Source organism: Montipora foliosa, chromosome 10 (genome assembly GCF_036669935.1).
Source record: "Montipora foliosa isolate CH-2021 chromosome 10, ASM3666993v2, whole genome shotgun sequence".
Taxonomy (NCBI): domain Eukaryota; kingdom Metazoa; phylum Cnidaria; class Anthozoa; order Scleractinia; family Acroporidae; genus Montipora; species Montipora foliosa.
Window position 1 is genome coordinate 5,706,862 of NC_090878.1, and position 17,500 is coordinate 5,724,361.

A 17,500-nucleotide genomic window follows, 5' to 3' on the forward strand; every position below is an offset into this window, starting at 1 on the left:
GGCTAAATGTTGGAACACTTTTTGCCCACATTTGCTTGGGGGTAAACCGGTGTTTTTTCCTTGTGTTTTCTCGCAATTGACAAGATTTTAGCTAATTTACCGTTCCATTTGAAACCTTTCATCTGCTTGTTTCATTGAACAGTAGCCATCTTTCAATTCACCACAAATTCAAGGGCACTTCAAGGGATATTACATGGAACACAAAACTAAATTCCCATGTGCATGGAAGGTTGTCAAAAATAGGTCCCTCATGGGACATGCGCTTACGGGTAACAAATGTTACACCATTAACATTGTCTGTGTGATTGTTTTTGTAATGGGCATTGACAATGAATGCTTGGAATGCATGAAAAGCATAATTTTGCAATTAAGTGTTTCAGATAAACACTGCATGTGGCCATACTGTAACAATTACAAAAACTGAGTGAATTTCAAGGGAAGAATGGATGCATTTATAGAGAAAATAAAGAAAAAACGAAATAATAAACGAGAGGTAGTAAAGTATGCAAAGAGTCGTGATGGAATCGGGCAGTAGGTGATCTGTTTGAAAATCAAGGTCAATTTATGCAGAGTTTCTTTCTTGGATTTGTTTTTTATTTTTTCACTCAAGAAGAGCACTGGTAATTCTCAAGGTTGAATACATTTGTCAAATAATTCTGTATCACGGGCGATGTACAAAGAGAGAAAAGAAATTATGAGCACGTCACTTGATAGCATCAGGTAGCTTCATTTGCATGAGGGATGTTAATGCATGGTTACCTACCAATTTTCCCGCGAAAATGTTTTGGCTTGGATGAAAATCACAATATTTTTCCCAGAAAAATTATTTAAAGGTAATTTAATTTTGTGACCTTTCTGATGTTACATGTAGTTGGTCTTGGTTTTAATTACCTACCAGAATTAGATTATCAAATTTCAAATTCAAGTTCTTTTACCATCTCAGCAACTCTCAGTCTACAAACAATTTTCATCTAAAATGAAATTTACTTCTACCCATCAGGAATTTATATTTTAAATTTCTGCAAAATTTCGGGATTAATTAAATATCTCGATCTCAACATGCCAAAAATATGCATATCCCGTCTATTGGCTCATGTCAAAGTATGCCTAACAACCCACTCTAATGTCGTCTTGTTTCAAAAAATGTTTGTTTACGCATCTCGGCAGCTTTCAATATGCCAGCCTGAGAAGTTTACCTCTACCTATGAGAAATTTATATTTTCAATTTCAGCAAAACAAAACAAAACAAAACAAATGGTCAATTGAATTTAAGAGATAAGAGATCTTGACATGACAAAAATATGCACATCGCGTCGGCAAGTGTCAGAGAGCAAGTTGCCTTTGATTACAACTGATGAGATTTTTACAAAATGTTTCGAAATTCGAAAATATCAGACATCTTACTGGAATATCAACATGAAAGCTCATTGGAGAGGTTTTATGGGCATTTTGACTCCAAAGGCTGTTTTTCCGCTCAAATCCTACCGGCTTCCACAACAGGTTTGCCAATCAAATTATCATGCGATTGTCGAAATCTTGCTGTAAATTCTCTCAAATTTCTCTTTCATAAGGAAAATTAAGAAAGGAAAAGGCAACAAGTAGGCGGCAAACAGAATAAATGTAAAGTGGACATCAATTTTTAAAATTGAATAAAGACCTCATTAGTTTAGTGATTCATGCACACGATCTTACACTCATTAACTCACTCTTTCACTCACTCAGACAACCCTGGTGACATTGTGCATTACAGGCTAGCCCGTAAGCACAAAAATGGTAGAGTAGAAAACACTGACCCCTAGTCCATGGACTACTCCGATGGACTGCCCCAAAAATACTAATTCAAGTAAGCACTATTGGTCGTAAGCAGCGTCACAACAATTATTTGTGCTGTAACGTATACTTCCGGTCACATGACTTATTGGTGCTTCATTGTAGTTGGGAGCAGCCATATTTGTGGGTGCTATGTTCTGTTAGTCAATAAACATGATAAGTGCTAAGCCTAAACATCTATTTTAAACAGCATTGGTCAACAGTATTTAAGTACTAGTCTAAGTACCCATTTTAAAAAGGTTAGCTTTCAATAATAATTGTTGCACCGGTTTCACTTCACTTACATGAAGTAATCAGCCATCAGAACAATTATTGAAAGCTAACCTTATTAAAATGGGTGCTTACACTTAAATACTGTTGACCAACGCAGTTTAAAATGTTTAGGCTTAGCACTAATTGTGCCGCTGCTTACAACTAATAGCACTCACTTGAAATAGTATTTTTGGGGTATACAAAAATTTTGGTTTTATCAACGGAGTTGAGAATGTAAATTGGCCACCGTACAGAGATTCTAAAAGCTGAAGTTTCGAGAGTTAGCCCTTCGTCAGAGCGAATTATTGAAAGCTAACTTATTAAAATGGGTGCTTTATAGACTTAAATACTGTTGACCAACGCTGTTTAAAATGCAAATTTAGGCTTAGCACTAATTGTGACGCTGCTTATACACCCAATAGTACTTTAGTACTTGAAATAGTATTTTTGGGGTAGTCTGTCAGGTAGTCCATGGACTAGGGGTCAGTGTTTTCTACTCTCTCGTCAAAAATGGCGGCTGGAGCAGAAACGAAAAGCTCCTCAAAGTAAATTAAGTTCTTTGTTCACCCTGGAAAAGAGACACAAGAGTGTTAGTAATTTGGAAGAAGAATTCCAGTTGTGGCAAACGACACAATTGAAGGTCTGTCAACATCTTCTGGTTCAAAACACCAAATCAGGTTTCGATCCAACATAGCTGAAGGACTTCCCTCTGCTTCAAAAGACTAATGAAGACAATAATTGTGACAGGAGGTTAACAGTTGCTTGCTAGACAGCATGAGACTTTCACTTCACTCTTGCGATTTTTGTAAGTGTTTCTTTTATATTATGCAGATTAGGATTATGCATAATTAATTATGCCTTCGCAAATCCTGGGCAGAACACTGTATTGGATGCATGGATAACCTTAATTATTTCAATTATTTTTCCATTGAAATAACCTAAAAAGGTTACATAGCCACTGATGCTAAATCATAGTAAACAGTAAATAAAAGAATAATAAATTACTTTAGCAGCCATTTAGCTGCTTCTTTTTCTGTGTTTTTCTGAACGGAAAATAAAAAACAAAAACAAGAAAAAGAAAAAAGCGTCCAAAAAATTATTTCATGAAAATGCAACATTACAAAAGATCTGTAAAAGCTGAAGCCCCTTCCTGGGGTTACAATTACGGAAGGCATCCTCGGTACAAAACAATTTTACTTACGTAAAGTGACAGTAACAGTTGAATTGCCCTGAATTTTAATGAAAGGTGAACCAGCAGCCATTTGAAGTGATGCAGAACACTGGTAGATTGCATGGCACTGAACCTGACGCCTTGATGAACTCAATCTCGCACAACGATAATTATTGTTGATATCGCTAGCATTGCTGTATTTTATTGTCAGAGATGAACTTGAATCATCCAACTTGACTCCATCTTTTCTCCATTTATATGATATTGCACGAGGCAGTTTTTTGCTAGATTTGGTGACACAATTCAGTGTGACAGTTGCGCTATTTGCAGCTAACAAAGTCGCATCATCAACAAGCGCAAAAAGGAATGCAACTTGAACTGAAAAACAACAACAATATACATGGCTTTACTTCTTGTTGTTTTGCTTGCTGTATCTATAACATGAGGCCAAAACGGCTAGTTCCAAAACATTTTGACCAATAACAGATCAAACACAGTCATCCTACTCTGCGACAACAAAAACCATGAGCATTAACTCTCTGTTGAAATTGCAAAGATATTCACTTACCTAACCATGCACTGCCTAGGTGAATTACTGACTGGATCACTGACTAATTGACCAACCCTCTAATAAACCAATAGACTGACTCCAAAAGTGGATGACTGGCTTTGAACTGCCTGATGTGGAATTGCCAATAATTGGACAACCAACTGACAAGCCCATTTACAAGTGGACTTGATGATTGGTACAGAATAGCTTAAATTTCCAAACACTGGATGCGGTTTTAGAATAACTTATTAAAAGAAGTGCTAAGTTCAATAATAATTATCTTATTCTTTTAAACAGGACAGAATGAGCAGCACTTACAATCTTTACAACCAAACAACTCCACTCTCATACAAAGTCCATTGTGGTAGGTCTTTGGAAGAATTCTGATGAACTGAGCCTCGAATGGTAAAGAAAACCACCGAACAACGACTGAACGTTTGTCAACATTTCCAATTAAATGCTGCAAAATGAAACAAAACCAAATAGGACACATATGAATAGGTATCCTTGTGGCCCAACATGACCATCTTACATGTATTTTTTATTGAAACAATAAATTGCCTGGATATTTTTGTCCTTTGAAAGTGAAGTTTTGTTTACTTGGAAACTTGTCTGTCTTCAGAGACGTTTTCAGCTGAGTTTTAAATTTTAAAGTAATTACCCGGAGGGTGTACATGTAAAGTGCAGGTTGCAGGGTCATTGTTTTACTATTACTGAATTCAACAACCCAAACCTTTACAAAAATGCTAACCTTTGGCTAACATTGTTTTTCGAGGCCTAATGTTAGCATTAGTAAGGTTTTGGATTGTTTCAACTTTGGTGAAACAGTGACCTGCAACTCTGCAGTTTACACCCTCCAAGTAATTACCAGTTTGTCATTGTAAGACTGAAAACACATGTGCCACTTTTTCGATGGAAAAAAAAAGCAAACCACTGCATGCACTCATGCAGTTTCTCAGGCACTGAGAAAGCTATATATTACTTCAATCCACCATTTGCATAAATCGTTGAAATTGGTGCCCTGTTATGAGCTGAAAACCAATTTCATTTCCCCCACACATAACTTGGTTTCACACTTCCATCTTACATGTAGGTTAAGATTATTTAGAAAATCATTGAGAAAAGAATATAATTTTTGGTAATAGTGAACATTATGGCTCCCATTTTTGGCTGTCGGTAACCTGTCAGTCAACAGTCCCCAACAGTTTACAGACACACTTACTGACACATTACCCACAGTCAGCCGACAGTGTTACTTTTACGAAAACTTGACAAAAGATAACATAAGGCCAACTATCTGCCGACAGACGGCTGCATGACAATATCTTTTGGGAATTGTTCTTTACTTTGACATAATTCTTAATCAAAGAAATTGTAATAAACGTCACACTACAAAGCGTCCAGACGGTTGCTGAAGTAGTTTAAATAGGCCGACAACACACAATTACTGAATGCAAAATACCTAAACCTCAACCAACTTCAAACAACAACAAACTGTCAAAGAATCAAACAAGTAGCACATATGTGGTGGGGGAAAATGGGAAGGTATTTCTGGTGGGAGAGTATTTGAAAAAGCAACTACATTGTAATACTGAAATAGGGTGTCCCAGATATCAATGTGCTTCAACCGACAGCCATGTCAGCCTCCATGCAGATCCTGATACACAACAGAAAGTGGAGAGTTGAAGGGGTCCAGTGTAAATGCAATGAGTGGGAGAAAACCGTGTATAATAATTTTACAATCATGTTAGACACTAAACACTAAAACTAGTAGTAATCTCAGATTATTAAGGTGCATTTCACAATCACTTTGGAAGCAAAGCAGAAGGGTAGGGAAAGAAAGAATGTCTTTTTATATGTTGTCTATCGCGACCACTTACTTATTTTTATAAACGGCTGTTACAGTATTTATTGGTTTTTGTAGTCAATCCTAGGGTTTACAGAATGGCTAGTCCTAGGAATGCCAAATTGGACTCGTCCAGTTTTGGCAGTCCTTGGAATTTTTCTCATCCAATTATTTCCAAATTGGACAGAATGTAGTCCTATTTACATGTACAAAAAGCCAGGTAAAAAAAAAAAAAAAAAAAAAAAAAACAAGGGAAATATATTAAACAAGTTTTATGTTTCCTTTATTGTAATTTGGAATGCCTTATATGTAGCTTAATTTTTTTTTTAAATTATATTTTTCTATTTGACACAAAACACCATGCACCGGTGGCTCAGTTGGCCGAGTATCGGGCTGTCATGCGGGAGGTCGTGAGTTCGACTCCAGCCGGACCAATACTCAGGGTCTTAAAATAACTGAGGAGAATGTGCTGCCTTAGTAATTACATCTGCAAATGATTAGACTTTCAAGTCTTCTCAGATAAGGACCGTAAACCGGAGGTCCCGTCTCACAACCCTTGTTGGAAATCAAATAGTATGGGACTTTAAAGAACCCACTCACTATTCGATAAGAGTAGGGAACGTAGTCCCTCGTGTTGTGGTCTAACCTAAGCTGGACGGGGGAATCTTACACTTCCTAAAAATAAATTGTAAACATTACTGTGTAATAAGCAGTCTGGCTAAAGTCCCCCGAAAAACATTGTAAATGAGTCCTGAAAAACCCTGAGGGGAGAGACTACCGTATTTACCCGTGTACAAGTCGACCTTTTATGGCCTCAAAAAAAGAAGCTCCAAAAATCGCCCTCGACTTATACACGGGTCAAAGATTTTGAGCCAAGTTCCAGTTAAGTAATTTATTCAAACTTAACATAATGTTAACAGTGTCTTGGGCATAACGAAGGCAGTGGACAAAACCCAACGTCGCAAAAGACTTCAAAATGAGTGACAAAAGACTTCAAAACGAATGTAAGCAATCCCAGTTGAAATGAAAAAGGATTTGTCCAACTCTAAATGTTGAAGATACTCACAAGTACAAATATGAAATAGACACTGGAAATTTTGGTTTTCCAAAGGAGGAAAGGTCTAAAAGTCATTTCTATTTCTTCGAATAGAACACGATCGTTCAACGGCTTAGTAACCTGGCGCAATACCTCGTGTTTGCGTGCAAGCATCGTCACTCGCGTTGCGTGAAAATGCTGGTTGGTAATGAATGTTTTTTTTTCTTTATACAAACCTGGCAGATTTAAATGCTTTTGCAAACTTCGTATTGTTTGGTTTATGAGTTTTGTTTTGTTTGTCATTTGAGAAATTATAAATCAAGGACCAATAAAACCTTGCACATTTTCGCATCGTTCGCAAGTTATTTTCAAAGATTGACTCCTGCTTCTGTGATGTTGCATTGTGCTTATCCTCTAAAGCCCTTTATCCTTGAACAACGAAACAGGTGAGTTGGAGGTTTACATGTTCGATTTTCTGAGAACTTTTTCGAAACTCAAGGACAAAATACCCGCATATACAACAGCTGTTGAACAACAAAACTATTAAGCGCTTGAGGCCCTGATTTTTTTGTGTATCCACATTTCCAGAAATCGAAGAAGACAAGATTAGTGTCCCATGAACACTTAACAAAGAAATTAAGAAATTGCGTTTTTTGCCATCAAAAATGGGGGGTTGACTTATACATGGGATCGACTTATACACGGGTAAATACGGTAATTGCTTTTATTACTTCACTTCACTTCACTTCACTTCACTTCAAAACTTGCGAAGCGGCAAGCTTAATGCCACATGAAGTACTGCAGCAGGCAGAAAATTTTTTGATTGTGCTGTGAAAAGTGTAATATAAGGTTCCCTGGAGATTTTAGTGGGGACCAATGAAAGCGTGTGTTTTGATGTGTGATATCATTAGAGAGTGGAGGGGTTGGCGCAGTGGTAAGATCTCTGCCTTCCAACCCTAAGCTCCCGGGTTCCATTCCTGGTTCTGCCGAGACTGGAATATTTGGCGACCTTCTTTCCGCTAAAGTTCACTCAGGTTTCCATCCTTCCGAGGTCAGTAAAATGAGTACCAGCATGCATGGACTGCTTAGAAGCGGCTGCAATTTGCGCCTGTATATGCTTCCAGTCTGCTGGGGGTAAATTGATCATTGTAAAGCGCCTTTGAGACGTTAGTGATAAGGGCGCTATATAAATGTACCACTTTACTTTACTTTACTTTTACTTTAGACAAACTTGCTTGACACGCACAACTATTGACGATCTTGTGAGTAAAAACACATTTTTTTCTCATTTCCCTGACCACTGAGTTTTGTACACTTGGTTTGAGTTTTTGATATTTATTTTCGAACCATTGTGTTCTATATTGAGTGAACGAGCTCAAAGCTACACCGGCGTACATGTTCTTGTCGGCCGATGTTGTCAATTTTGGATTTCGGCCTGCGAGTAGAGCAGCTTTGACAAACTTGCATGACATGCACGACTATTGATGATCTTGTGTTTAGAGGTGAGCGAAAACACATTTTTTCCCATTTCCCTGACCACTGAGTTTTGTACACTTGGTTTGAGTTTTTGATATTTATTTTCGAACCATTGTGTTCAATATTGAGTGGACGAGCTCAAAGGAACACCGGCGTATGTGTTCATGTCGGCCGATGTTGTCAATTTTGGATTTTGGCCTGCGAGTAGGGCAGTTTTTTTTTTCGTTTTGTAACCATTGAATTGCGAACAATTTAACTTAACTTTCAAAGGAAATGTGTTGTCTGCACTAATTCATCGATCAAATTATTTGACTTATAATTCATGGCTGCATGTATCTTGCAAAATAAAAATTCTAAAAGACTAGCTAGTGAAACAACTTTCATGTGCGAGAGAGTTTGATTCCCCATTACATGTTTCAAACTGAAAAGTCTGAAAATGCTTTGGCAATTTTTTACATGGCACTGATTTTATTCAACTTAATTATTGTATATTCCTGTTAAAATTAAGGCCATTCAAAAATTGCAGCACTACACTTTCCATATTATTGCAAAACACGTTGGCATCTACGTTGTTGGAGATACAAATTAAGTGTGCAATTTCTATTATTGTATTATTGTTAACTACATAAGTTGAGTTGCAGTACTTTCGAATAAAAAATTACAACTACTGTTGGGTATTTGTATTATATTGACTGTTTCGTTGGCACTTAGCGATAGCTACTACTAGTATCCAGAATAACAAGGTCAGATCCATTTTACAGTTTACATTTTCTCAGAGTTAAATACTTGAGTGTGCAGATTATATAGCAGAACGTACAATGAGTGGGTAACTTATTGTAGTTCTCGCAAATTGTTTCTGGATTCTAGTTTCCGCTTTCTGCTTTCTGGATTCCGGCCTTTAGTGATGCCCTTCTGTTACGTAGTATCAATCATGACGACTGGAGATACTTCGAACAAATCAACCTTCTAGTTGGTGAAACACAGCGGAGAAAAAATATCCTAGCCAGTGCCTTGGTATGACGGGATGCCTGTGATCAGCCAGACTAAGCCATTAAGGACCTTTAGATCGAAGGACAAGGACAACTTCAAGTATGAGTTTCCCGTACTGAGCTTGCGCATAAGGTTTGGAGACGACATTTTTCGAAGTGGGCTCAGAATGAAAAACTTGTACCCGTAGTTGTACTCATCCTCCCATCTAAAGGTCGCTATTGTTTTTGTGTTGGGGATAAGACTTTGCCTTTTACATACATGTACATGTACATTTACCTGCCCACCATTATAACTTAGCCAAGACTGTCCATCATATCCATAGCTGATACCATAGCTTGTTACCCACTTGTCCACTTCATTATCTCCCTGTGTTGCTATGCCACTAACTGTAATGACTTTTCCAAAATCAAACAGTAAGTATTGAGGTGGAGACACAACTTTGCTACACCATGACTTAATACCATATAGACGACTATAGTCTTGTGTGTGAGTGCCATCAAGTTCTGATGATGCTGTAACTGAAAAAGGGCGTGGGTCTACACCTCTTTCATTGCCAACTGTTGACAAGCAACCTGAAATTGAAGTTGCAAAAAAAGAAAAATATATATAGCCCGGTACATTATATACCTCTTTTTCTCTAAGAGAGCTTTAAAGAACTTTGCAGCAATGATGAATTTAACATAATAAACATCTTAAAACAAGTGGCTTGTAAATCTAATAACTTAATAATGATCATGACATTTACCGTATATGTAGCATCAGCTTCATACAAATGAAACAGAACCCCATTTTTTGTCAAAGAAGAAAGGACAACTGTACATTGTATAAAACTGAAATTACTAGGAAATCAATGATCCCTGAAAGAAGCTCTACACTGCTCATATGATCAGAAGAACTTTCTGTGTAAGTCACTGTACATCCTGGAGAGCTGTATTGAATTAGAAAAAAAAAACAGGGAAGAATTCTCACTGTAAATGATTGCACAAATGCCAACTCTCTGATACTGCATGCTTTGTACATATGTATCTAATAGACACCTGGTCAAATGGCTGCATTTCATGATGAACAACCCTTTGTTAACACCATTTGCCTTTAATATAGTTGTAAATAAAAGCCCCTTCCCTGGTAAAATGGAACCCAATTACGTACTTTCTATAATTCATAATTATGCAGGTTGCATTATGATACCTTAAAGACAACACAACAAATTGAAATGATCAGAGGAATCCAATGACTAATTTACTGAAAGTGATATTGTGCTGCATAAGGCTATTTCTCTATTCAGTGAGTGTAACTACCGTTAGGTAATTTACCATAAGAAGCCTTTTTTCCCTTACAGTTTTGCATTTTAGAATATTAAGTATTTAACTTATCTTTTGAGTCTTTCCATCGTTTTCCCCCAAAGTCCCCCAAAAGAGAGTAGAGAGCCTTTTAGCAGGATGTGCAAGCTAGACTTTATGCCATATTTGTAGATATGATGTAGCTTTTTCACGCGACAGTTCGCAACATTTCTTCGCAAACAAGTAACTTACGTTAGTTTTTGCTGAGATAAGCGAAGCAAGTCAAAGCTGAAGTTTAAGTTTTTCAGCTTCAAGTTTTCTCAAGTTTCTTCAAGTTTCCAGCTTCAAGTTTCATCAAGTTTTTTCCAGTGTTTAACATATTGTTTCAATTATTGCAAGGACAGCACCAAGGTAATTATTTTGCCTCGATCTGCATATCTAGTTTTAGCTTACACAATTCTTTAGCCGTGCCGCTCATCATTAACTTTGCTGTAATCATGCGTAACGTTTCCATTAGGTTTCTTTTTCTCTGTTTTCATATTTGTCCAGAACATGTAATTTTAACTTTTCTATGTAAACAAACATTAATTTGTGTGTAGTGTAATTTAGCTCACTTGTACGTTCTTCTTACCCCATTACGATACCACTGTGTAATTTTGTGCGAACCTTTTTTCAGTTCTGACCGTGTTAACAAACCCTAACATCAGTTTGAGGACATTGTTGACATAATCACTGGAGCGTATAGTGAGTCTCTTTGTTGCCAACCTTTTTCCTCCCTTCAGAATAACACTACGTAACCACGAAAAAAACATTAAAGCCTTTACATGTATGTTCCTAAAGCGAGAACTCTTGCTTTTTATAACTAGAAAGTGTACATGTACCTTGCCTGGATCCATAAACTTCCACTCTTAGTGCTTTTCTGTGGTTGAATGTCACAGGGTAGAATCGAATGAATTTGACAGCAAGCGGATTGTAAACATCACTTTTAACAATGAAGTTTCGACCACTGTTTCCTGAAAATATCTAAGAAAGGTAAGAAAAGTGGGACCTTTAATTAGGGCACTCCATTCCTAATGAACTACATGTACAACAAACTGAAAGTACTTTCTTTGTTTGAATAAATGATACATTGGTGTTTCCCCGAACACCCATCTTTAGGAGCCAAAGTCAACTCCCTCACAGCAAGCACTGTGTGAGGTTCACAGCTTGTGGTAAGTAGTTTCCTGTGAAGATGCCTAAGCTTCTTGCTACCTGCACACAGCAATAAATTATATATATTGCTCTGTATTATAAAAATTGAACTGTACTGCATCAAATCAAGCAGCATTTTACAAAAGGTTGATTTGAGCCAATAATATTGTATCAATGTACATGTAGAGTGCAGACCTTCGTGGCATGGTCCAGTGGTTGGGGAGTTGGGTTTGCATGCAGTTGACTGGGTTCAAATCCCATTCTCACCTGACTGGTTTGAAATTGTTAATACGTTTCTGGTTGTCCCAGATTCAACTCCATCATGCTTTGTACATAGCCATCTGATCCCTCCTGGCAGAAAAGCTCCTTTCAGGTTATTAAAAGTGGGATGCCTGTCAACTAGCTTGACAGCAAAGTGCACTTCCACTGTAAAAGCCTTTTTTTTTTTTTTTACAGTTTAGACCGACAGCGTAATGACTGTACCTTCTTTGCCCCATATAACCAGATAGTTCATGCATGGCTTGATTTAAATTTGCACTCTCCAAATGACACTTAAAAAACAATGCACACCAAAATTTGATCTTGAATAGTAAATAAAATCCTTAAAAAGCCACATGTCCCTGAGTTGTTAGCTTCACTAGTAGGTTGTTTGTGTTTTACTATGACAACTCTGACAATATTTCAAGGCTATGGACCAGCTGATTTGTTTCCCATTGCTGTCAATTAGGGAGGTGCATGTACAGTGTAGTTTGGACTATATTGTAAGTGAGAGTGTCTGCGTGTGTGAGTTGTGTTGGCACCGATGGTGTTGTGATGCTCAGGGAACTGGACTTAAAATTTGGTGATTTCAAGTTCAAGTCTGGGTCTCACCACTACCTCGAGTTGTTATAGAAATTATAAATGCCTTTGGTTTAACTCCCCTGTTACGTTACGTTACATCTGTGGTTTGCCTCCGGTCCAGTTACATGTAAGTTACTTAGATCTGCTTTTCTTGAATTTTATTTGTTTTACAGGCTCTGAAAAGACCAAATTATAAGTCAAAACGTAGGTATAACTTACAGCATTTTATGAGTTTCTCTATTGAACAAAATGTTGCAGGTGTGTGAATGAGATGTAGCTAATTCCAACATCAAAATTAAATCCTTGAACATTTGTTAACAAACTAAAAATAAATGTACATGCACATAGTACATCACAAGAGGTGCATAGTACCTTTACTGTGTTATTTTCCTGATACATCTGCCAAATGACATTATCCAAAGAGGTCTCTATCTTGTAGGTTTTTGTCCAATCATCTGCACTGGGATTTCCCTGGGTGGCCACAGCACAAACAAAGTACACAGATCCCAGATCAATCTGCAGGTAGTCATTGTTATTATTGGTACTGCTGGGTATCCAGGCATTGGCTCCATTCAAACGCCCCTTGGAAGGGAGGAAACTTCTGCCCAGAGATGAGGAAGCTGAAAATCTTTGATCGCGTATAACTGCACTATTTGAGATTCCAAATGGGCTTGCTCTACAGGCTGAAATTAAATCAAGAGAAAAATAGAGATGCTAGCTAGGAGCTAGGTGCCTTTATTTCCAGTTTCCCTAGAGTAACTTCACTCTGCAGTTGGGTGCAGGGATGGCGCAGTGGTGAGAGCACTCGCCTCCCACCAATGTGGCCCAGGTTCGATTCCTCGACTCGGCGTCATATGTGGGTTGAGTTTGTTGGTTCTCTACTCTGCGCTGAGAGGTTTTCTCCGGGTACTCCGGTTTCCACTCTCCTCAAAAACCAACATTTGACTTGTTGTGTTAATTGTTAATTTCACTTTACAGTGTCCCCAATTAGTGCTCCAGCGCTAAATCTACTAGACACTTAAATACAGTTCCTTTCCTTTCCTTTAATTTTCTTCCTAAAACTCTAACCTCTACCCCAATTCCTAGTACATGAACACCTTTTTTCAATAAATAACACTATCTACTGCATCTTTCCGAGCACTAAAATTAAGTGTCACTAACAAGACACAGTTTGTGATTTCAACTATAAATTAGCTCAATATGAAGACTTACAAGCAAGAAATGTATATTTGAAGTGCAGGTTATAGACAAAAGAGTGAAGTGATTCTTGCATCCTTGTAACTGGACAATTTAAGCAATTGTCACTTCAGCTATCAATGGTATTCAAGCTCATGACCTCTGAGATGCCGGTGCTATGCTATACCAACTGAGCTACCAAGCCACTCAGTTAGGAGGTCAGAAAATTTTTTTGAGCTCATGTGTTGTCATGAAAGGACTGATGAATGAAAGAAATGAATATTTAAAGTGCAGGTTATAGATGAAAGGTTGAGAAGTGATCCTCACACTTAACTGGACCATTAATTTTATGCCATTGTTACATTTTTACACTGTCTAACGCCAGACGATTTTACTCGTCAATGGGTTAATAAACACCTGGAAAAATACATTTCACTTGTGTAAAATATACATGTACATTTCAAATAAAATTATACATTTCGATTATGGAACAATATTTCAGACAAAATTTCATGAATGAGTAAAGATAGCAACTGTTGTTCGTATCCATAACTTGGAAGATCAATCGGCTGTTTACTCCTGAGTGTCATGCCCACAGTATCACACTGCACTTGCAATTTATCGACAAAACCTTCACCCAGAAGCTACAATCAGCAACAAAATTAGTTAACAAATTGTGTCTAAACATTTCTTTTCAAGTGTAAAATAACACTATAATTTGAATCATGCTCTAAATTATTGATAAGACCCCCCCTTCACCATTCAATGTTGCCTAATTGTACCTAAATATCCCGGGAATCACACTACAACATTGTTTGGGGGGAAGAGGGCGATTTGGACTACCTAAGAAGGCTAAAAGATAGAAGAAATGCGGCATAGGGGGTAGAAATGATCAATCTGTCAACAATTTTGTTGCGGATTAAAGGTGGTAAAGTTGTTAAAAGGAGAAACTTTGAAAGTCTGCAGTTCCACAAGTGTTATGGGTAGAGTATCATAAAGAAACTCAAACTCACAGGATCAACAAAGAAAGGACCAAGTACTGGATGACCTAGGAAGTTAAATGCTGAAGCCACTTTTACCACACACCATATCCTTGTTTTGTCACATGCTTTTCCCAAATTATTTCTTAAAATTGAATAATACTGTAAGTGGCTCAATTCACAATTTAAAAACTCTGTTCATATAGGCATAAAAAGTGAATTATAATTTGATAAATCCAATTACCTGTGACACCATTTGAAGTTTGCGGTGTGGAATACACTTCAACCTCACAAATTGACAGAAGTTTGTCGTCTCCTGGTACCACAACAGAGACATAACGACCAACAATTGGAGGATAACAGTAAAATGACTTAGTTTCCCCGGTAACCATGGACAGGGTCCCACCACAGCTTGTGTTTGTGCTGGTATTATTACCTGTGTGAATAACAGAGGGCAATGACATTTACAGTAGAAGTGAAAAGAACATTTATTTTATAGTAATGTTGCTTCACCTTTGCTGCAGAGACAGAATAAATTCCTCCACTAATGCTGAAAGCTTAATTTTAATTCACTGAAGCAATAGTCAATCCTTGGTCAACCAACATTAAAAAAAGATGGAATTATTTTAAAACATGTCTATGCATCTCTGTGGAGGATAGAGGTATTTTGTGAACTGCATCATTGATAGCAGCCCACTTTGAATCAACAACTTCAACAACAGTTTAATACTGTTAGTACCATGAATGCAATGATAATTATATGAAATTAATGAATCATATTTATTTAACTGCACATAAAAAATTATGATCCTTGATTCATTCATCACGGGAAATTTGAACCCAAGAATGACCAGCTCCCAGCATCAGTGACTTCATAGACCACTTTCATAAATGGCAACCGCCTTTACATTCTTTTGTATTTATGTTAATTAGACCTACTGCCCTCATTTTGAAACAAATATTCTTTTGAAATGTGCTTGTCGTAGCGAGCAAAAGAATATTTTATTTGGCCGCCATTATGAACGAGGTCTATAGCTCAGTTGGTTAGAGCATTGCACCGGCATCGCAAGGTCATGGGTTCAAACCCCACTGAACTCCTGAATTTTTCGGGCTTCTCTACGCAAATTGCTAAAATTGCATTCGTAACTGCATGCGAGGATCATAGCTCAATTAGTACATGTGTCATGTTTTTCTTACAGATCACAGGCACCCAATGAAACGGCACTCAAAATTAAGCCCAGTGCTTGCCAGGTGGCCAGCTGGGCTACTTTCATAGACTTCTTAGTTGAATAAGACATTAATAAGTGTAGAAACCTCTCTACAGCCTTTATAGCTAGGTAGTATGATCGTTTTGCTTTAGTAGTTGTGCTATTACAACACATAATCAAAACTTTTTGCATTTTTTATGCTTGTTATGGCCAGTGAAGCTTAAAACAGCCAACAAAAATAAAAATAGTGTACAGAACCCTCCAGCTGTGTGAACAATTAAATTACAAAAAATGAATCTCACAGTTCTTTCCAAACTATAATTACGTAATCTTCAAACTTTGAATCAATTAAATCAATTGAATCCTTTATTCTAAAACGATAATATTCAAAGCTAAAAAGGTAAAAACTTGTGGGGTCCTTAATCACTGCCAGTGAGCCTGAAACGAACGATCGAACAAACGAGGCAGTTCTGTCATCAGGAGAAGCACACAGTTTTCTTTAAAATGCAAGGGATTGTGGTCAAAGGTGCAAGGAAATGAGGTTACACACAAATGCAAGAATTAACATGCACAGTATGATCTTGTTACACAGAAGATTAGAGCCTGCTCTATTTTTTATTTCACTTCTAGTGTCAGCAACAACAACAAAAAAATCAAAATTGTTCAGTGAAAAAGGCCAAGAACTTGGAATATTGTAGGAAAGAAATCTTTTAACCACCTCTCCAATTCTCAGGTCTGTGCAGTACATTGTTTCCGACTTATTTGCAGAAGCATTTCACACAACTTTACAGAGTTTTGTAAAGAGATGTCATGTGGTCCATCAATATCGTGGTCAGTAATCAACAAAAACATCTGGAATTCACTTTGTGATAGAAGCGCTTACTTTTCTCTCATGAGATAAAGTCCATTGTGTATGAACACATCTCCTAATGTACTTGAAAGGCTCAAACTGCTGAGATTCATAGGGAAAGACTTTTTTTTGCAACCTAATAGATTTGTATCATGGTGTCATCCAAGGTGTCTTTTTGAAATGAAAGACGTCAAGGAACTGGAAACTTGAAAAAATATTTATTTTTAGGTCATCTTCAACCTCCTTTCGATAAAAATTGAAAAGACCTTGCAATTTTGATTTTAGAACTTGATGATGTCACTGTGAAAACCATCTACTGACTTTTCTTTCTTCTCTCAAGTGGTGTACAGAAGGAGGTCCAGTTAGGGGTCCACATTTTGTACCATCATAATAATTATTTAAATCTCCCTTCAATTCCATGCACAAACCGTCATTGAATTACGTACTGCAAGCAAAATAATTATTGAACATCTTCCTTCCCCTCAACTTGGCAGCATTTCAAACCAGTCAAAGGATCTAATGTACTAATGGACATAAGACAATTTGCAACTAAGTCTTGTCTAAAGCCTAAGATACCGGTTTATAAGACAATGCTTTGAAGTTCAACTTTGTAGGTGCTATGTGTAAATAAAATCTTCTGATCTGAAAGTGCAGGTGGATGCTGATGCCACTTTAAAAGTAATATTCTTAAAATTGTCCAATGATCTCAGTTTCCACTTGAGACTACAATAAAAAGTGAAATTAACTAATCCGTGGTGTTTGCTCGTCAAGTACACTGTAGTTCCAGAGCAGTGCAACCTCTGTGCACTATAGGGTTTTTCATA

The 17,500-nt window shown here is 37.2% G+C and overlaps 1 protein-coding gene across 6 annotated transcripts in view; it reads right to left on the minus strand.

Moving 5' to 3' along the window:
- LOC137974334 (uncharacterized) overlaps positions 1-17,500 on the minus strand; it is a 141,306-nt gene that overhangs the window by 23,717 nt on the left and 100,089 nt on the right. For all 6 annotated transcript variants that reach the window (XM_068821264.1, XM_068821263.1, XM_068821262.1 and 3 more), the window contains exons 7-12: positions 14,863-15,054; positions 12,835-13,145; positions 11,313-11,454; positions 9,428-9,723; positions 4,122-4,263; positions 3,284-3,631 (exon numbers count right to left, since the gene is read on the minus strand). In XM_068821264.1, coding sequence (XP_068677365.1) covers positions 3,284-3,631; positions 4,122-4,263; positions 9,428-9,723; positions 11,313-11,454; positions 12,835-13,145; positions 14,863-15,054 — 1,431 coding nt within the window. The remainder of the gene's footprint in view (positions 1-3,283; positions 3,632-4,121; positions 4,264-9,427; positions 9,724-11,312; positions 11,455-12,834; positions 13,146-14,862; positions 15,055-17,500) is intronic.